Consider the following 19,844-nt stretch of genomic DNA (forward strand, 5'->3'; position numbering starts at 1 on the left):
GAAGTGGACCTATTAGCTGGAAGTTGCCCTTTGTCAGTCCTGCCCAGCGTAGCATTGGTTAAATTAGTTAACAGGGAGTATGTCGTAAGGTCCAAAGGCAAAGTCTAAAAACAGCAATAACTCATGGTGCTCTTTTCCTGGGGCCTCTCTCATTGTGAGGTAAAAATCATTCCACTTAATATTTAATATTTATGGCAGCATATTCTATGTCTTCATTGTCAGCAAACGTCATTGATGATTTTCTGCTTAACATGGATTCTTTCAGTGAGGCATAGATTATCGAATCTTGCTGAGGTGTGTTGGAGAACTTAGTTTTCTTCGTCTGATTCTGAGGTGATTTACGTTCATTAACAGTCAAAGGATTGGGACTTGATGAGCTGACACCTTCAGAAAATACATTCATATCTTCGTAGATTGCAGATTTTCCATTCATTTCAGTCATACCCTTAAAATGAAAAATAAAATATAGCCTTCAGCACAGATAATACACAATGCAATGAAATTAAAAGTGAGCATGGCTAATGTGAATAACGTAGGCTTAGCTTCAAACAGTTACATTGAAAATGCATTATTTCATGTTAAAATCAAATTGCGGGCACCCTAAACGTGTGAGAGAATGCATGCAATTGGTCAGTTAAATGTTGAATCTCTTCCTTGCCGATGGAAGTGGCAAAGGCCATTCAGCCCTTTGAGACTTCCCAGACAAGAACTTGCAGGAACCATTCAGCCCCTCTAGTCTGTGACATTGAATGAGAGGAAGCCATTAAGCTCTTTGAGCCTGTTAAGTCTCCGTGACAGGACCTGACTCAACAGCCTGGTTCCCACTGAGCCAAGGCAGTCATAAACCATCCAGACTATTACCGCTCTTCCCTTACTCCCTACACTGTTTAATATCCACAGTCTAATGCCATTCTCCCCTCACTTCCCACATCCTTTAATACCCTGCTTGGTCTATTCCCATTCTCCCCTTACTCCCTGTGACTTTTAATATCCCCCACAGTCTAATCCCACTATCCCCTTACCCCATACACCCTTTAATATCGCTCTTGGTCTATTCACTCTTTCCCCTCACTCCCTCCACCCTTAACATCCCCCACAGTCTAATCCCACTCTCCCTTCACTGCCTTCACCCTTTGATACCCCCATCTATACTCCCCTTACTTCCCGCGCCCTTTAATATCACTTTAATGTCTCCACTGTCTAATCCCATTCTCCCCTTACCTTTTAATATCCTACCCATTCTAATCCCTCTTTCACCTCACTCCCTCATATTTTAATTCCCCCACAGTCTATTCCCATTCTCCCCATACTCCCTGCACCCTTTAATACCCCGCAGTCTAATCTCCATCTCCCCTAACTTCCCACACTATTTAATATCTCCCACAGTCTAATCCCACTCTCCCTTATTTCCTACACCCTTTAATTTCCCCACAGTCTAATCTCATTCTCGCCTCACTCATTGTACCCTTTAACATCTCCCACAGTCTAATCCCACTCTCCCCTCACTCCCCCCTCACTCCCTTTAATCTTTAATATCCCCAGTCTATTCCCACTCACCCCTTCATCCTTGCATCCTTTAATACCCATCCTAGTCTAATACCGCACTTCCCTTACTCCCGACATCCAACATATTCCACCGTTGCTTCACTCTTCCCCCTCAATACCAATATCCCTTTAACGTTCCATCTTTTCGACTAACCTTCTCTCTTACCTCAGAATCCCAACACTGCCATTGCTTGTGGCTGGGATCACCACATTCAAACCACATAAGGATAGTTTACCCATTTATTGGCCTTTCGGTATCATTGTTTTATTGTTTTGATGAAACATAATCTGTAGCTTCATATCTATTGGGAAATCACCACGAAGACTTCCATCAGCTCAAAGCTTAATATTAAACACCACTTCATCACAGCAGAACTAAAATTCTCAACACCATCTCTACATAAAGTGTTTAAATTGGACATATTGTCTCGAGCTAATCTTATTCAAGATTTAGTAAAACAAATAAAGCTAACATAAATATCTAAGGCTCTCTTCACTAGGATAAAACACCTGATAGTTGCACTTCCTCATTCTCTGAACTTCTCTCAGTACTCTGTAGATTTACAGCGATGGAACTGGAAACAAATTTAAAAAAAAGTTATTTAATAACTTCAACAATGATCTCCAAGTTTGTGGTGTCCCAGATAGACTCAGGGAGAGGTGTAAAAAGGTAAGGGAAAGGGTTTAGTGGGGTGTGTGGGACGAGGTGGTGTGGTGTAGGTGGTCGGCAGGGCTGGTGTGATGTGTAGGGTGGATGCGGTGGGGTGGTGTCAATGGCATGGGGAGTGGGGGATGTGGTGTGTATGGAGGAGGTGGTGGGACTGGTGTGTAGGAGGGGCAGTGGTGTGGTATGGGTGGTCGGCCGGGCTGGTGTGATGTGTAGGGGGGATGCGGTGAAGTGGTGTGTGGGGGCGAGCCTGGTGTGGTGTCAATGGCGTGGGGAGTGGGCGGTGTGGTGTGTATAGGGGAGATGGTGGGGGTGGTGTGTTTGGGGGTGCAGTATGTGTGGGAGGTGTTGTTCTTTGGAGAGGGGTTCTGTGGTATGTTGGGGGTGAGGGTAGTGGTGGGGATTGTGGATGGTGTGGAGAAGGGTTGGGTGGTGCACGTGACAGGATGTGTGATGGTGTGGGGTGGGGTGGTATGGTGGGTTGGTGTGGGGTGAAGCTGGGCATTGTGCGAGTGTGAGGACTACGTGTGAGTGTGAAAGTGCAAGTGTGTGAGAATGCAAATATGCACATGAGTGTGCAAGAGTGTGAATGTGTGTGGAAGAGCGCATGTGTGTGTAAGCATTTGAACATGTGTGTAAGAATGTGTATGTGTGTGAGAGAGTGTGTGCGTGTGTGCGTTTATGTAAGCATGTGGCTTGAGTGATGAGAGCAATGGGAACAGTGCTGGGACATTGAACTGAAAACATGGTACTGAGAAGGGTATCAGCCTCAGATGAGCAGTGGTGTGGGTGGACACTACTGCGATATTACTGAGGTGGAAATCATGGCTTTGGAGGGAAATTGCATCGAGTCATCTTGAGGAAAAACAGGGAGAATGACAACATCAGGTCAAATAGTCATCAGTGGTGTCGAAAACAGGCGAGATGTTAACCGTCTGATATTGTATCTTCAATGCTATCATCTAAAGTCAATTTAAAACTCCAACCCCCTGACTCTGGGATTTCTCTTTTTAATAATTAACCTTTAAAAATCTTTGTCAGGCCCATTTGGTGCAGTAGATTCATCCTGAGCCCAGCACTATTGAGGGGGTGTCAAGACTTTGGGGAGGTGTGTGGATGAGAGCTACTGGAGGGGCTTTATTGGTGGGGCTGCGGTCACTGAACCATCGGTCCAGTTCAATGATCCTTGAACGTAGCCACGACTGAGATTACACTGACTGGTGGTAACCAGGTTTATCCCTGCATCCTTTCTGAACAAAGATGTAACATTTGCAGTTCTAGTCAGACACCACCCCTAACCTTTAAGAGTTTGAAGATTATAGAAATATACAAGGTTTCAGCACTAAAATTGGTTCTTACAGTCCACCTAGTCCATACTGACCATGATGCCTATCAACACTGATGCTATTTGTCCACATAAAACCCCAACATCTCCCAAAGCCTTTCCTATCCAAGTACATGTCCAAACATCTTTTAAACATTGTAATTGTATCTGCTTTCACCACTTCCTCTGGTAGCTCATTCCAGATTTTTACCATCCTCTATTTGATAAACGCACCCCTCATTTCTCCTTTAAATTTATCTTCTGTCACCTTGAATCGCTGCCCTCTAGTTCCAGACTCCCCTGTCCTGGGAAAAAATCTATCTATTTAACTTTACATCCCTAATAAATTTGGAAACATTTGTAAGCTCATCTCTCAGCCTCCAATGTTGCAGTGAGAACAAACCTAGTTTATACAACTTGTTCATATAACTACAACCCTCCATGCCAAGCAACATGCTGATGAATCTCTTCTAAGGTTCAGGGGAGGTGGAACGGAGACGTTCAAAATCACGATGATTATTACTGGAGTAAATGAGAAGAAACAATTCCAGGTGGGAGGGAGAGCCTAGGACAATTGGAGTGAAAGGAACTGACAGAAACATTAGAGGGAAGAGGAGGGGAATGCGTTTACACATTAAATTGTGGCGATCTGGATCTGGGATGTGGTGCCTGGAAGGGCAATGGAAGTGGATTCTGTGCAAAGTTTCCAAAGGGATTTGGAGAAAGCTTCTCATCGGGAAATTCAAAGCCTGCGGGCGGCAAGCGTGGGACTGGGACTGACTGCAGACTCCTTCACAGAGCTAGCACAGGCTAGATGGGCCAAACGGCCTCCTGCTGTGCCTGGAGGTCGTGTGATTTTTGAATGCAGTGGGAGGAGCCTTGCAGACGAGGAAGGATTCCCCAGATCTAACTTCATATCTACACCCTTGTTAAGTTACTGGACTACAGACTCACATGACATTGGCTTCCTTGACAGCTATTCCCGGGCTCGACTGTCTCCAGGGGTTCTGGAAAAATGTGGAAAAGTCTGGTTAGACATCGAGTTTGAAAGGAAACATGCAGGGGAAAGAAAGGAATGTTGCCGAGCCGTGCACTCACCGTGAAAGTTTCTGATACAGAAATATGTGATCGTTACAAGGAAGACGACAGCACCCACGATCCCCACGAGAATAACACCGTAAAAAATCCAGAGAGGGGTGTTGGCGGGATCTGGAACTGACATTGTGGCATTTGTTGGAGTCACTGCAAAACACACACGTACAGGGTCAAGAACAGGCCCTGTGCAGAGCTGGACAGATGGGAATCCCATCATTGCCATGGTAACATAAAAATAAAAGTTACACGTTCATGCAACAGCCTCAGAACTTAAGGGATTGGACAGGCTAGATGCAGGAAAAATGTTCCCCATGTTGGGGGAGTCAAGAACCAGGAGTCACAGTTTCAGAATAAGGGGTAGGCCATTTAGGACTGAGATGAGGAAAAACTTTTTCAGCCAGAGAGTTGTGAATCTGTGAAATTCTCTGCCACAAAAGGCAGTGGAGGCCAATTCACTGGATGTATTCAAGAGAGAGTTAGATCTAGCTCTTAGGGCTAACGGAATCAAGAAGGCAGGAACAGGGTCCTGATTCTGGATGATCTGCCATGATCATATTGAATGGTGGTGTTGGCTCGAAGGGCTGAATGGCCTACGCCTGAGCCTATATTCCATGATGCTAACTTCCCAATCGTACAAGTGCAGTCACTGCTGTTTCACATGAAGCCCAGCAGCTAATATGTGCACAGCAAGCTTTCACAATCACAAGACAGGGATGAGATGATGAGCAAATCATTTGCTTTGGGCACAGATTATGGAATGAATATTGGCTCGCTCCTCTCCTAGCGCAATGCTGCCTCGGTTCTGCCCCTCTCACAGTGCGGTACGCAGAGGCGCGGGTATCGGAGCTCTTGCGAAAACACACAATTTAGTTGTTTAAAACATCTTTGGGACTTCGGAGGAGATACTGCGGTATTTTTAAACATCTCATGTATCGCTGCAACTCTGCGGAATTTTCATTTAAGAAGTTTCTGCGTGTTTTGAGCTGGGTCTGGTGTTATCGCCGAACTGCTTAGCTCCCACGACTGTGGCTAGCAGCCTGCCAAAAACTGTGTCGACCCAAAAAGGGGGTGAACAACGTTTCTGGACTTTACATCTGTGTCCGGAACAAACCCCCCCCCCTTACTGCCTCGTCGTTACTGACCAGGCCGGTCTGGCTTCGTGCGGTGTGGGATGAATTCTGCATCGTCTCGACTTTCTGCGGCCTTGGAAACTGGAGCTGATGGAGCCTCCTTTCTCTCGGAAAGACCAGCGGAGATAAGGGGTTCCAACAACGACAGCACAAATCCCTTTCGTTGCTTCAGGAGCAGCGAAGGCCAGCTGGGGTTATCTGCGAGAGTCTGCAGCCCGCCGAGGAACATCGCACAGTCGAGATAGCCGGGCTGAAGAGGTGCTGACGCAGCAGTTTTGGGAGCTTTCATCGTCCGAGGCATCACCACTCGCCTCCCCCCCTCAAACTGTTCCTAGTTTGTGTGTGGACATTGGCTTCGTGCCATTTAGACTGTTATATGTTTTTGTTTTCTGTTAATTAATAGAAACATAGAAACATAGAAAATAGGTGCAGGAGGAGGCCATTTGGCCCTTCGAGCCAGCACCGCCATTCATTGTGATCATGGCTGATCATCCACAATCAGTGACCCGTGCCTGCCTTCTCCCCAGATCCCTTGATTCCACTAGCCCCCAGAGCTCTAGCTAACTCTCTTTTAAATTCATCCAGTGAATTGGCCTCCACTGCCTTCTGTGGCAGAGAATTCCACAAATGTAGTGTCTGGTACGTTGCCGGGTCTGTGTTCTGGGGGACCGAGGCCTTCCAGGAGCTGTGCCAAGGTGGCTGCTTCAGCTGCATCGGCTGCTCCCCTTGAGGCCCGGTTCCCCATGAGGAGCACGCCCTTTGAATATGGGAACAGATGATACTTGCCCTCCCAAATGAACCTGGAGGACTGCACGCAGGCGTCCTGTACGTGGGCAGAATGTTCTGGAAGGCCGTGTTCTTCCCGGAGTCTGATGAGGGGGGTGAATGCGGCCGTGAGCAAAGGGATCTCGGTAGGGGGAACATTCCTGCAGGTCGAGCCCTTGGTGACCACCGCGCGATGGGTGGTCCTGTCCTACGTCTCGCCCTACATCACAAAATGAGGCCCTCCTTCCCCTCCTTCACACCCCGGGGAAGGTCCTCAAGGACATCACCCCGATATCTCAGGGGTTCCACAAGAAGGAGCAAGTTCTTTCCCTCCGGCGCCAGCTGACTATGCTGGAGGTAGTTGACGGGCACTTCTGTGCCCATCGAGATGGGCGAGACTTCACCATCTTCTGGACACCGGAGCGCCCAAGGTGCCATGCCTGCAAGGAAATGGGGCTTATTCGGAGGAGTTGGAGACCAGGAAATACAGCTATACCTCCACCTTGGGGCAACATTTCCTTCAGGGCCCTTCTGAACACATTGCCCTCGTGAGAAGCTTGGGTATTGCTGCACTTCCCTTTGTTCTGCGCTAAGGTCCCACAGCAACACTGGAGTGGAATCTTGAGCCCCTCAGGTCCTATCATTCAACTAAACAGTGCTCTTTATCTCAGCACTGGTCCCCACTTTGGTTTCACAACACAAACTCAATAGAAATCTCAGTTGTCCATCAGCCCCGAGTGACTTTGAGGGGAGAGATTCAGGTCCCCATCTCTGTGTGTGGGGAGGAGCTTCCCAGCATCATTCTGAATGAGCTTCATGGATATTCAACATAGAACAGTACAGCACAGGAATAGGCCCTCCGACCCACATATCTGTAAAGAATATGATGCCACGTTAAACTAATCTCACTGCCTCTCACATCTTCATAAGTTCATAGGTTATGGGAGCAGAATTAGGCCTTTTGGCCCATCGTCTACTCTGCCATTCAACCATGTCTGATCTATCTTTCCCTCTCAACCCCATTCTCCTGTCTTCTCCTCATAACCTCTGACACCCTTACTAATCAAGAATCTGTTAATCTCCACCTTAAAAATGTCCATTGACTTGGCCTCCACAGCAGTCTATGATAATGAATTCCACAGATTTGCCACCCTCTGAATAAAGATATTCCTTCTCATCTCCATCTCCTTTAAACTTTCCCTCTTAAAACTATGCCCTCCAGTCATTGACATTTTCGCCCAAGGTAAAGGTTCTGACTTTCTATGTGTGGCTTGTAATTTTATAAACTTCTTTTCGATCTCCCTCAGCCTCCCACGCTTCAGAGAAAACAATCTAAGTTTGTCCAAATCCTCCTCTCCAATCCAGGCAGCATCCTGGTGATCGTCTTCTGCACCCCCTCCAAAACTAGCATGTTCCATTTTATTCTGGACAACCCCTTCCTTTGATCAATCCAATCAAACCATTTAATCATCTTAAAATCTTGACACGACACCAACTCTTCTGTAACACTCGAGAATCGTCCAGCTTTTGAGATCCCCTATCTTTCTGCTGGCTCCTCCCCAACTCTGGGACTCGTCTCTCCACTCTGACTCATACAAACCTGAAGGAAGCCCCTCTGGATGGATTGTGATTTAACTTCATCCCTTACGATCCCATCCCTTTGAAATGAAGGCCAACAATCCCAGGAATTCTGCAATTTCTGGATACATCATATGATTATTCTCACATCGCTAGCATCAGGACACAGCCAGTGACAATGGTGGCAGGACCTGCTGTCGATCAGAACGGACTGAGATAATTGATGGTCTCGTTTCAGAAGAATCCTGGTGGTTTACATGAGGAGGGGTGAAGAGGGTGGTGGTGTATGGAACAAACGGCCCGAGGAGATAGTTGAGGCAGAAACTATAGAAACATTTAAAAGACATTTGAACAGGGACTAGTATAGATGGGGCACCTTGGTCAGCATGGGTGAGCTGGAATGCATAGAAAAGGGGTTAGAAGGATATGGGCCAAATGCGGGCAGGTGGGACTAGTATAGATGGGGCACTTTGGTCAGCATGGGTGAGCTGGAACGAAGGGCCTGTTTCTGTGCTGTATGACTCTAACAGTTTACCAGCACCCTACAGTAAAAGTGAGAACAGGAGAGCAAAGTCACGCACGAATCTGCCAAAGATTGTAGATTCAGACTCACCAGCCGTAGAGGTCTCATAAGAACCTATCTTCACGCCTTGGGAAAAAGATAAAAGTCATTTAAAAAAAATACTTTGATTTTTATCTTATGATAATCTTGCCTTTTATATCCATAGGTCTGGATTCTGGTCCTGAACTCAAATCTTGGTCAAAGCAAATACAGATACAGAGCTATTACCACTGGGACTCACCCAAATTCCGGGTACCTGCCTGTGATAATAACCAGATGATACTTGTTGTGAAGTCTCTTTACAATCGCAGTTCAACCACTTCCTCTGTCAGTCCCTCCACCAACAACACACAATGGGTTGCAGTGTGCACCATTTACAAAATGCACTGCAGATACTCTCCTGGGCAACTCGAACAGCGCTTCCTAATCACCAACAAGAGCAGGAGATGTAACGGGAACACCATCTTTCAGGTCTCCAATCATCTCCCACACCACCCTGACTTGGCGAAGTACCGCCATTGTTTCCTCGTTATTAGGTTTAATTCCTGGAACTCTCTCTCCATCAGCACAGTGGGATCACTTGCACTAGAAGAACGGCAGTGGTTGGAGGGAGTGGTTCACCCCCCACCTTCTCTGGGGCAGTTAGGGATGGGCAATAAATGCTGGTCTTGCCAATGTGGCAAATAGATCCCAAACACTGATCAAAGAGAAACAACCTCACCTGCACACCAGAATACCTGGCCACAATCGGATGTGGATGTGGGTGTGGAATTAAAACATTGACTCTAGCATTTAAGGATCCAAATTTGAGATCCTTTGCTGACAGACCTAAACCTTTCACAATGTGAATGAATCTGAACCCTTCTCCATCTCACTTTCATATTGTGTGCATGGGGTTGGTTATCACGAAGGGCGGCCCTGATTGTGATATCACCTGGATTAGCATCATCAAGAGAATCCATTCTGATGTAACAATAAAGGAATTTATGGGTAGAGGGAGGGAAGAGAAGTGAGGAAAGGTTAATTTAACAACTGCGCCCATTGAAATGGAACTGTAACCAAGTGCAGGGTGAAACCATTTTAGATCTTTGGCCCCGGATGGAATTGGAGACTTTTCTGTTTTTATTTAGCAGGCACCTGGAGGCTTTCCAAACCCTAGCTACAGTTCCATAGTGAATTTCTTTATTTATTCAGGAGACCTTTTCACACAAAGGGTGGTGGGTGTATGGAACGAGCTGTCGGAGGAGGTAGTTAAGGCAGGTACTGTCACAATGTTTAACAAATATTTGAACAGGTACATGGATAGGGCAGGTTTAGAGGGATATGGGCCAAATGCAGGCAGGTGGGACTAGTGTAGATGGGGCATGTTGGTTGATGTGGGCAAGTTGGGTCAAAGGGCCTGTTTCCACGCTGTATCACTCTATGACTCTCTATGATTCTATCTGGGCATTGCGGGCAAGGCCAGCCGAGTCCTGAGGTCGGAGGCCCAAGTCCTCAGGCCGCCGAAGACAAAGGGGGACCCGCGCGGGTGGGCCGCCGAGAATTAAGGGGGGGATAATTGGGGCAAAAATGGGTTCTTTGTAACTTTGTCGGCACCCTGTACGTGGCAACTCTTTGTATGCCTAAGCATGCAAAACAAGTCAGCTCAGTATGATTTGTGGCAATAAAAGTATCTCATCTCATCTCACCTTAATTGTCATTTGAAGGCTGGGTGAACTGCCACAAGTCTGTTGGAAGGGAGTTCCAGGATTTAGATTCAATGAAGAAGTGGTGATATATTTCCAAGGTGGGATTGCATGTGAGCTGCAGTGGGTGGTGTTACTTGTAGTGGCTGCCTTGGCCTTTGTGGTAGAGATTGTTGATTTAAGAGGCGCTGTAGGGATAGCCCAGTGAGTAACTGCAATCCCATTCAGGTGAAATTTATAATCAGATGTATACGTACGATGAAGTACAGGTGTAATAAGTTCAGAAGTGATAGGAGCAGAACTAGGCCATTCGGCCCATCAAATCTACTCCACCATTCAATCGTGGCTGATCTATCATTCCCTCTTAACCCCATTCTCCTGCCTTCCCCCAAAAACGCCTGACACCCATACTAATCTAGAATCTATCTATCTCTGCCTTAAAAATATCCATTGCCTCCACAGGCTTCCTTGAAAACGAATTCCACAGATTTGGCACCCTCTGACTGAAGATGATAACATTAGCAGCATCACAGGCACATACACTCCGACAGCCCATAGAAACATCTTATTCTTAAGTTATACATAAATTACGCATCAATTGTAGGACAGTGAAATTAAAATCCTTGTGCTAAAAACAATAAATGAGTGCAAAAGTACACAATTAGAAAACAAGTACATGGTAGTGTAATGATTATCCATAGCGTTCCATTGTTGAGGTCGGATTAAAGTTGTGCAGATTAGTTCAAGAATCTGATAGCTGTAAGAAAGTAACTGTTCCTGAACCTGGTGATGTGGGACTTCAGGCTTCACCCCCTGTCCAACGGGGAAAAAAGGGAAGGGCTCTGATGATAGGGACTCTTGAATCTAGCTGCTCCCGCTTGAGACAGTGCCTCATGAGATGCTTTTGATGGTGGGGAAGGCTGTGATGGACTGGACTGAGTGCATTTTAGAGGGTTCATGCTGCAGCTGTGGTGCACTGGCAGTGGTGGGAGTAACTGTTCAGGGTGGTGCATGGGGTATCAATCAAATGGGCTGATTTGAACTGGATAGTCTAGAACTTCTTGAGAGTTGTTGGAGTTTCACTCCCCTAGGCAGCTGGAGAGTGCTCCATCACTCTCCTGACATGCCTTCTGTGGGCTTGGGGTGTCAGGAGGTGAGCCACTCACCACAGGATACTTGAGATTCTCACAGGATACTTGAGCTTGTGAACATGATATTTTTATTTTAGTTTAGTTTAGAGCTACATCGCGGGAACTTTCGGCCCACTGAGTTGGCATCGACCAGCGATCTCCGTACATAGATAGAGCTCAATGATAGCGGAGTCAAGGGATATGGGGAGAAGGCAGGAACGGGGTGCTGATTGTGGATGATCAGCCATGATCACGGTGAATGGCGGTGCTGGCTCGAAGGGCCGAATGGCCTACTCCTGCACCTATTGTCTATTGTCTATTAACAGTATCCTACACATCCTAGGGACAATTTACAATTATACCAAGCCAATTAACCTAAAACCTGTACATCTTTGGAATGTGGGAGGAAACCAGAGATCCCAGAGAAAACCCACACAGGTCACAAGGAGAATGTACAAACTCTATACAGACAGCACCCGTAGTCAGGATCAAACCCAGGTCTCTGGCGCTTTAAAGCAGAAACTGTGTTACTGTTTCGCCCCATATTAATGGGACACATGCAGTTATACTCTGGTCAATTATTGCAGCGGTAAAGCCATCAAATAACCAAGGTTGGTGGTAAGACTCCCCCGAGATGGTCACAGCTTGGTCACACCACCTTCGTGGTGCCAATGTTACTTGCCACTGATCAGTCCATGCCCTCATGCAGCAAGACACGAGCAACACTCAGGTCTGCCTCAGACATCAGCCCGTGCCTGAATGTTGCCCAGGTCTTACTGCTTCATTTACTCAAGAGATGAACATTGTGCGTTGTCAGTGAACGTTATCAGTGATAAAAGGAAGGTCATTAATGGAGTGCTGAGAATGGGCAGAGGCCCAGGACACAGCCCTGAGGAACTCCTGGAGCTAGGATGGTTGACCTGACAATTTAAAAAAATTATTTATAAATAATAATCATAAATTATTATTTATTTATAAAGCTGCAATTTATTTATTGCATATTTATCTGTCCTGTTGTTGTGCTAATCTGCAGCATGGAAGAATGCCATTGTTTCATTCTCAGTGCATATAGCAATTAATAGTCTTGACTCTCATGGCTCTTGGCTCTTGACCTCCAACAACCATCTCCTGTTGTGTGAATTTTGACTCCACCCACCTGAGTTCTTCCCTTTGATGCCCATTGATTTCAGTTTAAAAAAAGGCTCCTTGATACCAAACATGGGCAAATGCAGTCTTGATGTCAAGGGCAGTCACTCTCAGCTCCCCTCTGTAATTCAGTTCTTTCCTCCACCTTTGACCAAGGCTGCAATGAGGCCCAGAGCTGAGGGGCCCTGGTGAAATCCAAACTGGGCAGCGGTGAGCAGGTTATTGGTGAGTAAGTGCCGCCTGACAGCAGTGTCAACCACACTCCACCCCCGTCAGTTCGGATGGTGAGACTGGGCAAGATGTGGTTCAGCACCAGGTAGCATTCGTTACACCCTGATCATACCTGGTCATTTAACATTTTCTTCAATACAAAGATGTTTCAGTCAATAACATTCCAGAGTTAAGAATCACAGTACTCACCATGTACGTTCACAGTGATAATGTGCCCGTTTGTAATTCGACCATCTTGGTCAGCTACACATTGGTATTCGCCACTGTCAGTCAGGTTAACAGAAGGGACTGTGTAAGTCACAAATATCACCGAGCTAGGATTAACCAAGCTTTTTACACTCATTCTTTCAGAACTGTTTGATGTCGTCTTATACCAATTTATGGTTGGTGTTAATTTACAAGGCTTTACTGTACAATTTAAAACCAGAGTGTCACCAATGGAATAGTTGAGTGTTGCTTTAGTATAAATCACAGAGAGATGACAATTATCCGATTTGTTTTCTGCAAAAGAAAAAAAAGAGATAATTAGAAAGGCAGTTGCAAATAGTGGCCTAGACATCTAATCATTTTTGTTTCCTTCGAGTTCAATAACTGCTATTTGTACTTATTATACCACGTCACGTGCTACTGGAGGGCCTTTTGTGTCCAAATCATTCATTACATCTGGGCAGACCTCAGCTGCAGTCTGGAAATGTGAGCCACAGGTAAGTCATAGATCTAAGCTAGGAAACAGAGTTCCGTGATGATAATGTGCAAGATCCTCTAATACTGAATTACATTACTGGTGTGCCATACAATTATACAACACCTGTATGTTTGACGTAAGTTGCAGTGTTTACAAGTCAACTATTAAATTCATGTTAACAATACAACATTGGCATAAATAAATATGGAAACATGTAAAGGGCAGAGATATCCACAGAGATGTGGGGGGGGGGGGGGGGGGAATGAGTGGATGGTTGGAGAGTATTTTCAAGAGCCAGCACAGACTCGATGGGCTGAACAATCATATTCCGTGTTAAATTATTCTATGATTTTGTACCTGCTATCCAAATAATACAGTGGATTTTATTTGCACGTTCCTCTGAGAGAAAAAAAATTGAATGAATTGTTTCCACGTTTGACAATGGAAGACCTCAGCATGTCATATCTTCAATGCAATTGTTTTTTGTCACATCAATGCCAGAAACGACCAACATTTTACTTTCAGTATTAATCTTTAGGTGTTAAATCCTATGTCAATCTCCTGTCTGGGGCTTAACCTGTGAAGTGTATTTTCCAGAGGTTTGAGTGGTGCTCTTTACCCCGACTTTATAGAACAGGATGTGAGTCAGTGATGCTCATGAGTCCCTCTGAAGCCACTCAAAACAACCTCCTACCAACCCTGGTTTCACCAAACCTTTCTGTGCTCTCTCTCTGCCAAAGTTTCCACTCTGGTTCTTACAAGCTACGTCTATGATGGTCTCACATCATTGCAACCCTGCAAATGGTTTGCAAAAGGTTACACCCACTAAACCTCTCTGGATTTTAAATTTTGGGTATATTTTGTACAAAAACACTTTGAACAAAAACATGAAAATCATAATGCAAATACAAATGGACTCCTGTAGATGAAGCGAGAACTTCAGGGTTAGGACAGACGGAGAATGGAGGCTAGTCGTGTTTCATGGACAGGCACATGTGCGAGGAGCCGGAGAGAAAGAGAGAGAGAGAAAAAGAACAAGGAGGTGTGTGCGAGAGAGTGCGAAAGAGAGGAGAGTGAGAGAGAGAGAGAGAGAGAGAGAGAGAGAGAGAGAGAGAGAGAGAGAGAGAAAGAGAGAGGGAGAGAGAGAGGGAGAGAGAAAAGGAGAGAGAGAAAGGAGGGTAGAAAATGGAAAAATAAAAAGAAGGAAAGTAATTTGAATAGGAAAAAAAAATGTGCAGAGAGAGTTAAAGTTAAATAAGGAGAAGGAAAAAGAAATCTGAAAGAGAACGGATGAGTCAGTGACAGACGTAAGGCATAAAAAGAGTAAGAAGTTAGAAAGTGAGTGAAGAGGGTGCAGGAAGTAACTGCAGATGCTGGTTTAAACCACAGATAGATACAAAACACTGGAGTAACTCAGTTGGTCAGACAGCAACTCTGGAGAAAAGGAATAGGTGATGTTTTGGGTCATAGAAAATAGGTCCAGGAGGAGGCCATTCGGCCCTTCGAGCCAGCACCGCCATTCATTGTGATCATGGCTGATCATGGCAGTAACCCGTGCCTGCCTTCTCCCCATACCCCTTGGTTCCACTAGCCCCTAGAGCTCTATCTAACTCTCTTTTACATTCATCTGGTGAATTGGCCTCCACTGCCTTCTGTGGCAGAGAATTCCACAAATTTACAAATCTGGGTGAAAAACTTTTTTTACCATCTCAGTTTTAAATGGCCTCCCCTTTATTCTCAGACTATGGCCCCTGGTTCTGGACTCCCCCAACATTGGGAACATTTTTCCTGCATCTAGCTTGTCCAGTCCTTTTATAATTTTATATGTTTCTATAAGATCCCTTCTCATCCTTCTAAATTCCAATGAATACAACCCCAGTGGAAAGGGAAATGGGAGATATAGACGGTGATATAGAGATATATAAAACAAATGAAAGAAAGATACGTGAAGAGGCATCTCTCACACCGTTGTGAGCATCCGGACAGGGATTTACAGCACATGCTGGGACATATCAACACAGAGAATAAAGAGCATAAGAAGGCCATTTGACTCTTGGAGCCTGCTGCACAGTTCAGTGCAATCATGGCTGATCATCCAGTTTCAGACCCCTGTTCCTGATTTCTCCCCACATGCAATCATCTTTGTGGCAAGAAGATTGACACTCACTGGGTCTTGAGCCTAATTAATGATTTGGACTCCACCGCTCCCTGTCGTGGGGAATTCCACAGGCTCACCACTCTTTGTGAGTAGGTTTTCCTCATCCTTGTCCTTAACCTCTAGGAAAACACACAGGGCACTGACTCAGTGCTGGCTGAGATGGTCCTTAGACTGTGTTCCCTGGTCCCAGATTCCTGGTCATCCGGGACATCTTCCTGCATCCAGTCTGTCAGTATTGTTTAGATTTTGTAACCTTATGAGATCCCCTCTCATTCATCGAAACTCTGTTGGGCCGAGTCGACCCATCAGACCTGCCATCCCTGTATCAGTCCAATGAATGCTCACTGGACTCCTTCCATAGGAGGACTGTCCTTCCTCAGGTAAGGAGACCAAAACTACACACAGTGCCCCAGGTGAAACATCCCTGTTACACCTTTCTGAATGCCGAGGTCTTTGAAAAGAACTGGTTTAAGTACTGAAATCTGTATGAACGGGTTATTGTGTGTGTCGACCCAAAAAGCTGAAGGAACAGCAAATCAGGCAGAATCTCATGAAGAAAAGAAATAGGTGACGTTTTGGGTCGAGACCCTTCTTCAGACTGAGAATCGGGAGAGGGGGAAACAGAGATATGAAAAGGCACCTGGAACAAAAGAATGAAAGATACGCTAAAAGACAAATCAAAACCAGCAACGAGGATCAAGGAAAGGTGGAGCCTACTAATGTATTAGTCCATTCTTGGTGCCAATGCAAAAAATACATGCATCAAACAGTTTTGAGCTGAACTCCACCTTATTTCTGTACGTTCCAACGGAATGTATAAAATATCCCTTTGACTTGCAATAAAAATTGATTCTGAAGATGGTGCGGTCTCACCAAGACCCTGCACAGTTGCAGTAGGATATCCTTGCTCCTGCACTTGAAACACCTCAAGGGCAGCAAAGCGGCACAGTAGTAGAGTTGCTGCCTCACAGACCCAGGTTTGATTCTGACCTCAGGTGCTGTTTGTATGGAGTTTGTACGTTCTCTCTGTGGCTGCGTGGGTTTTCTCCGGAGCTCCAGTTTCCTCCCACACTCCAAAGATTTGAGGGTTTGTAGGTTAATTGACTTCTGTAAATTGTCTCTCGCGTGTAGGATAGAACTAGTGTGACCAGGTGATCACTGGTGGGCACGGACTCGGTGGGCCCAAGGGTCTGTTTCCAAGCTCTATCTCTGCACTAAACTAAACTAAATTAAACTAAACTAAACTAAACTAAACTAAACCTTGCTACAGAGGTCAATATATCATTTGCCTTCTTCACTATCTGCTGCACCTTCTTGCTTACCTTCAGTGACTGGGGCACCAGGCACCCAGGTCTCGCTCCACGTTCAGAAAAAAATCAGCCTTGTTATTGCCACACATTTACCCACATGTTAATGCATCCGCCCACTCCCTCAACCTGTTCGAGTCACGCAGGAGCATTTCTGCATCCTCCTCACAGCTCATCCTGCCACCCAACGTTATATCATCTGAAAATGTGGAGATATTACATTCAATTCCCTCATTTAAAACATTAATACATGTGGTGAACAGGGTATTTTGGCAATCAGCTTGTACTGCCCCACTAGTCACTGTCTTGCACTCAGAAAAGGTCCTGTTAATCGCTATTCTTTCCTGTCTCTGTTTGTCAATAGACAATAGACAATAGGTGCAGGAGGAGGCCATTCGGCCCTTCGAGCCAGCACCGCCATTCACTGTGATCATGACTGATCACCCACAATCAGTACCCCGTTCCTGTCTTCTCCCCATTTCCCTTGACTCCACTATTTTTAAGAGCTCTATCCAACTCTCTCTTGAAAGCATCCAGAGAATTGGCCTCCACTGCCTTCTGAGGCAGAGAATTCCACAGATTTACAACTCTCTGATTGAAAAAGTTTTTCCTCATCTCCGTTCTAAATGGCCTACCCCTTATTCTTAAACTGTGGGCCCTGGTTCTGGACTATTTTTAAGAGCTCTATCTAACTCTCTTTTGAAAGCATCCAGAGAATCGGCCTCCACTGCCATCTGAGGCAGAGAATTCCACAGATTCACAATTCTCTGGGTGAAAAAGTTTTTCCTAACCTTACAACCGATCCCCTATGCTTTAGTTTGTGTGGAACCTTATCTTAAGCCTTTGGAAAGTCTCAATCTACCTGATCCACGAGGATTAGGTGTTCTACAAACAATTGGAAGAGTCCCTGAGCCCAATGTCGACAAGGTCATCTCTTTAGCTACTCTGCAACTAATGAGTCTTGGACATTTAATGATGTTTAATATTGATTTCATTTGGTTCACTCTTTTCAGTGAACCTCATGTGACCCCTGGCATTTTCTGGGTGTCCTCCATTGTATATATCTTCTATTGGAAAGACAGATTCAAAGAATATATTTATTTATTCTGCATTTCATTGCTTCCCTTTATGAATTCTTCAGTTTCTGACTGAAAGGCCTTTGCTTTCACTTATCTTTTTCACTTCATATATTTATAGAAGATACGTGTTTTTTTTCTCCATGTTCTCTGCAAGCTCACTCTGATATTTTATTTTCTCTTCCTATTTGATCACTTTGTCCTCCTTTGCTGAATTACAATGGCTCCCATCCTCAGGTGAGGTGACAGGAGAAGATAGAACATAGAAAAAGTACAGGATAGGAACAGGCCTTTCAGCCCACAATGTTTCCCTACTTCACTGCCTACACAAGATCCATGTCTCTGCGTTCCCTGCATATCCATGTTCCCCTCTAAAAGCCTCTTAAGCCCCTCTATCATATCTAGCGATAGGAGACAGCCATAGATTGCAGAAGAGTGGTAGAGAGGGACCTGAGGATGTCATTGCCGCAGCTGGGCGAGGAGTTTTTTCCAGTCTGCGACACGTTCCATGTCACTCTGAGTCAGTAGGCCCGTGGTTAAACCACCTCCGTCAGCCTGAGTCTGAGACCTGTGCCCTTCCCTTTCCCCCAGCCGGTGGAGCTCAGGTGACTCAATGGATTAATCCAAAGTTATGTGTGAACAAAATAGAGAGAGGTTGGCTTCTTCCTATTCACCTGTCGCTCACTTTCAGGCTCATCACATCAACTGCTACTTGACTCATTTAAAAACTCTGAGATAAGTTCAGACGTTCATAAGTTCATCGGAGCAGAATTAGACCACTCGGCCCATTGAGTCAATTCCGCCATTCAATCACGGCTGATCTATCTTTCCCTCTCAACCCCATTCTCCTGCCTTCTCCCCGTAACCCCTGACACCCGTACTAATCAAGAAACTAGATTTTGCCTCCAGCTGTGGCTGATGTCCTAGGGAGCTCCACACTACGAGAGGGTCAATATCGAGGGAGTACTGCACTGCAGGAGGGCAGTTCAGAGGAGAGCCGCACTTAGGAGGGGCAGTACTGGGGGAGTGCTGCACAATGGGAAGATCAAAACTGAGGGAGAGTTGTGCTGTAGGAGGGGCAGTACTAAGGATGCACTGCACTGTAGGAGGGTCAATACTGAGCGAGCACCACAGTGCTGCAGGGGGAGTTCTGAGGGAAGGCCACAATGTAGGATTTTCAGTACTGGGGGTCCCACAGAGCCACCGAGGGTCTGTCTTTAGTCTATGGATGGTGAATCTATGGAACTCATTGCCATAGATGGCTGTAGAGGGCAAGTCAATGGATATTTTTAAGGCATAGTTTGACAGATTCTTGATTAGTAAGGGTGTCAGGGGTTATGGGGAGCAGGAAAAAGGGGTTGAGAGGGAAAGGTAGATCAACCATGATTGAATGGTGGAGTAGATTTGATGGGCCGAATGGCCTATTTCTGTTTCGAGAACTTATGAACATGAACAACAGTCAGAAAATGAAAGTTTGTAGTTTTACATAAAAATTGTCCTGTTGGTCCCTGTTCATCTACCTAAAGATTATAGCCTACGACCTGATGGGTAGTTGGAGACGAGATATAATAGGGTTAACAATGGCTCGGGACTACCTACATACTCGACCTAAAGCTGTCATGCTTCTGTGCAATCTTACAGGTGCTGTTACTGTGCTTATGTTTTTGTGTCTGAATGCGAAGAGGTTTGAAATAATAACCTGCAAACCCATTGTTTCCTTCCTGGTGAAAGTTTCAGTTAGCACCCAGTCCTGGGTTAGC

General features: G+C 45.6%; 1 protein-coding gene across 1 annotated transcript in view; it reads right to left on the bottom strand.

Moving 5' to 3' along the window:
- Positions 1-19,844, bottom strand: part of LOC144595488 (uncharacterized) — a 31,091-nt gene continuing 11,247 nt past the window's right edge. Inside the window, exons 2-6 of the mRNA XM_078403014.1 lie at positions 13,048-13,359; positions 8,718-8,753; positions 4,635-4,778; positions 4,491-4,543; positions 1-445 (exon numbers count right to left, since the gene is read on the bottom strand). Coding sequence (XP_078259140.1) covers positions 176-445; positions 4,491-4,543; positions 4,635-4,778; positions 8,718-8,753; positions 13,048-13,359 — 815 coding nt within the window. The 3' untranslated portion in view covers positions 1-175. The remainder of the gene's footprint in view (positions 446-4,490; positions 4,544-4,634; positions 4,779-8,717; positions 8,754-13,047; positions 13,360-19,844) is intronic.

Source organism: Rhinoraja longicauda, chromosome 7, assembly GCF_053455715.1.
Source record: "Rhinoraja longicauda isolate Sanriku21f chromosome 7, sRhiLon1.1, whole genome shotgun sequence".
NCBI lineage: Eukaryota > Metazoa > Chordata > Chondrichthyes > Rajiformes > Arhynchobatidae > Rhinoraja > Rhinoraja longicauda.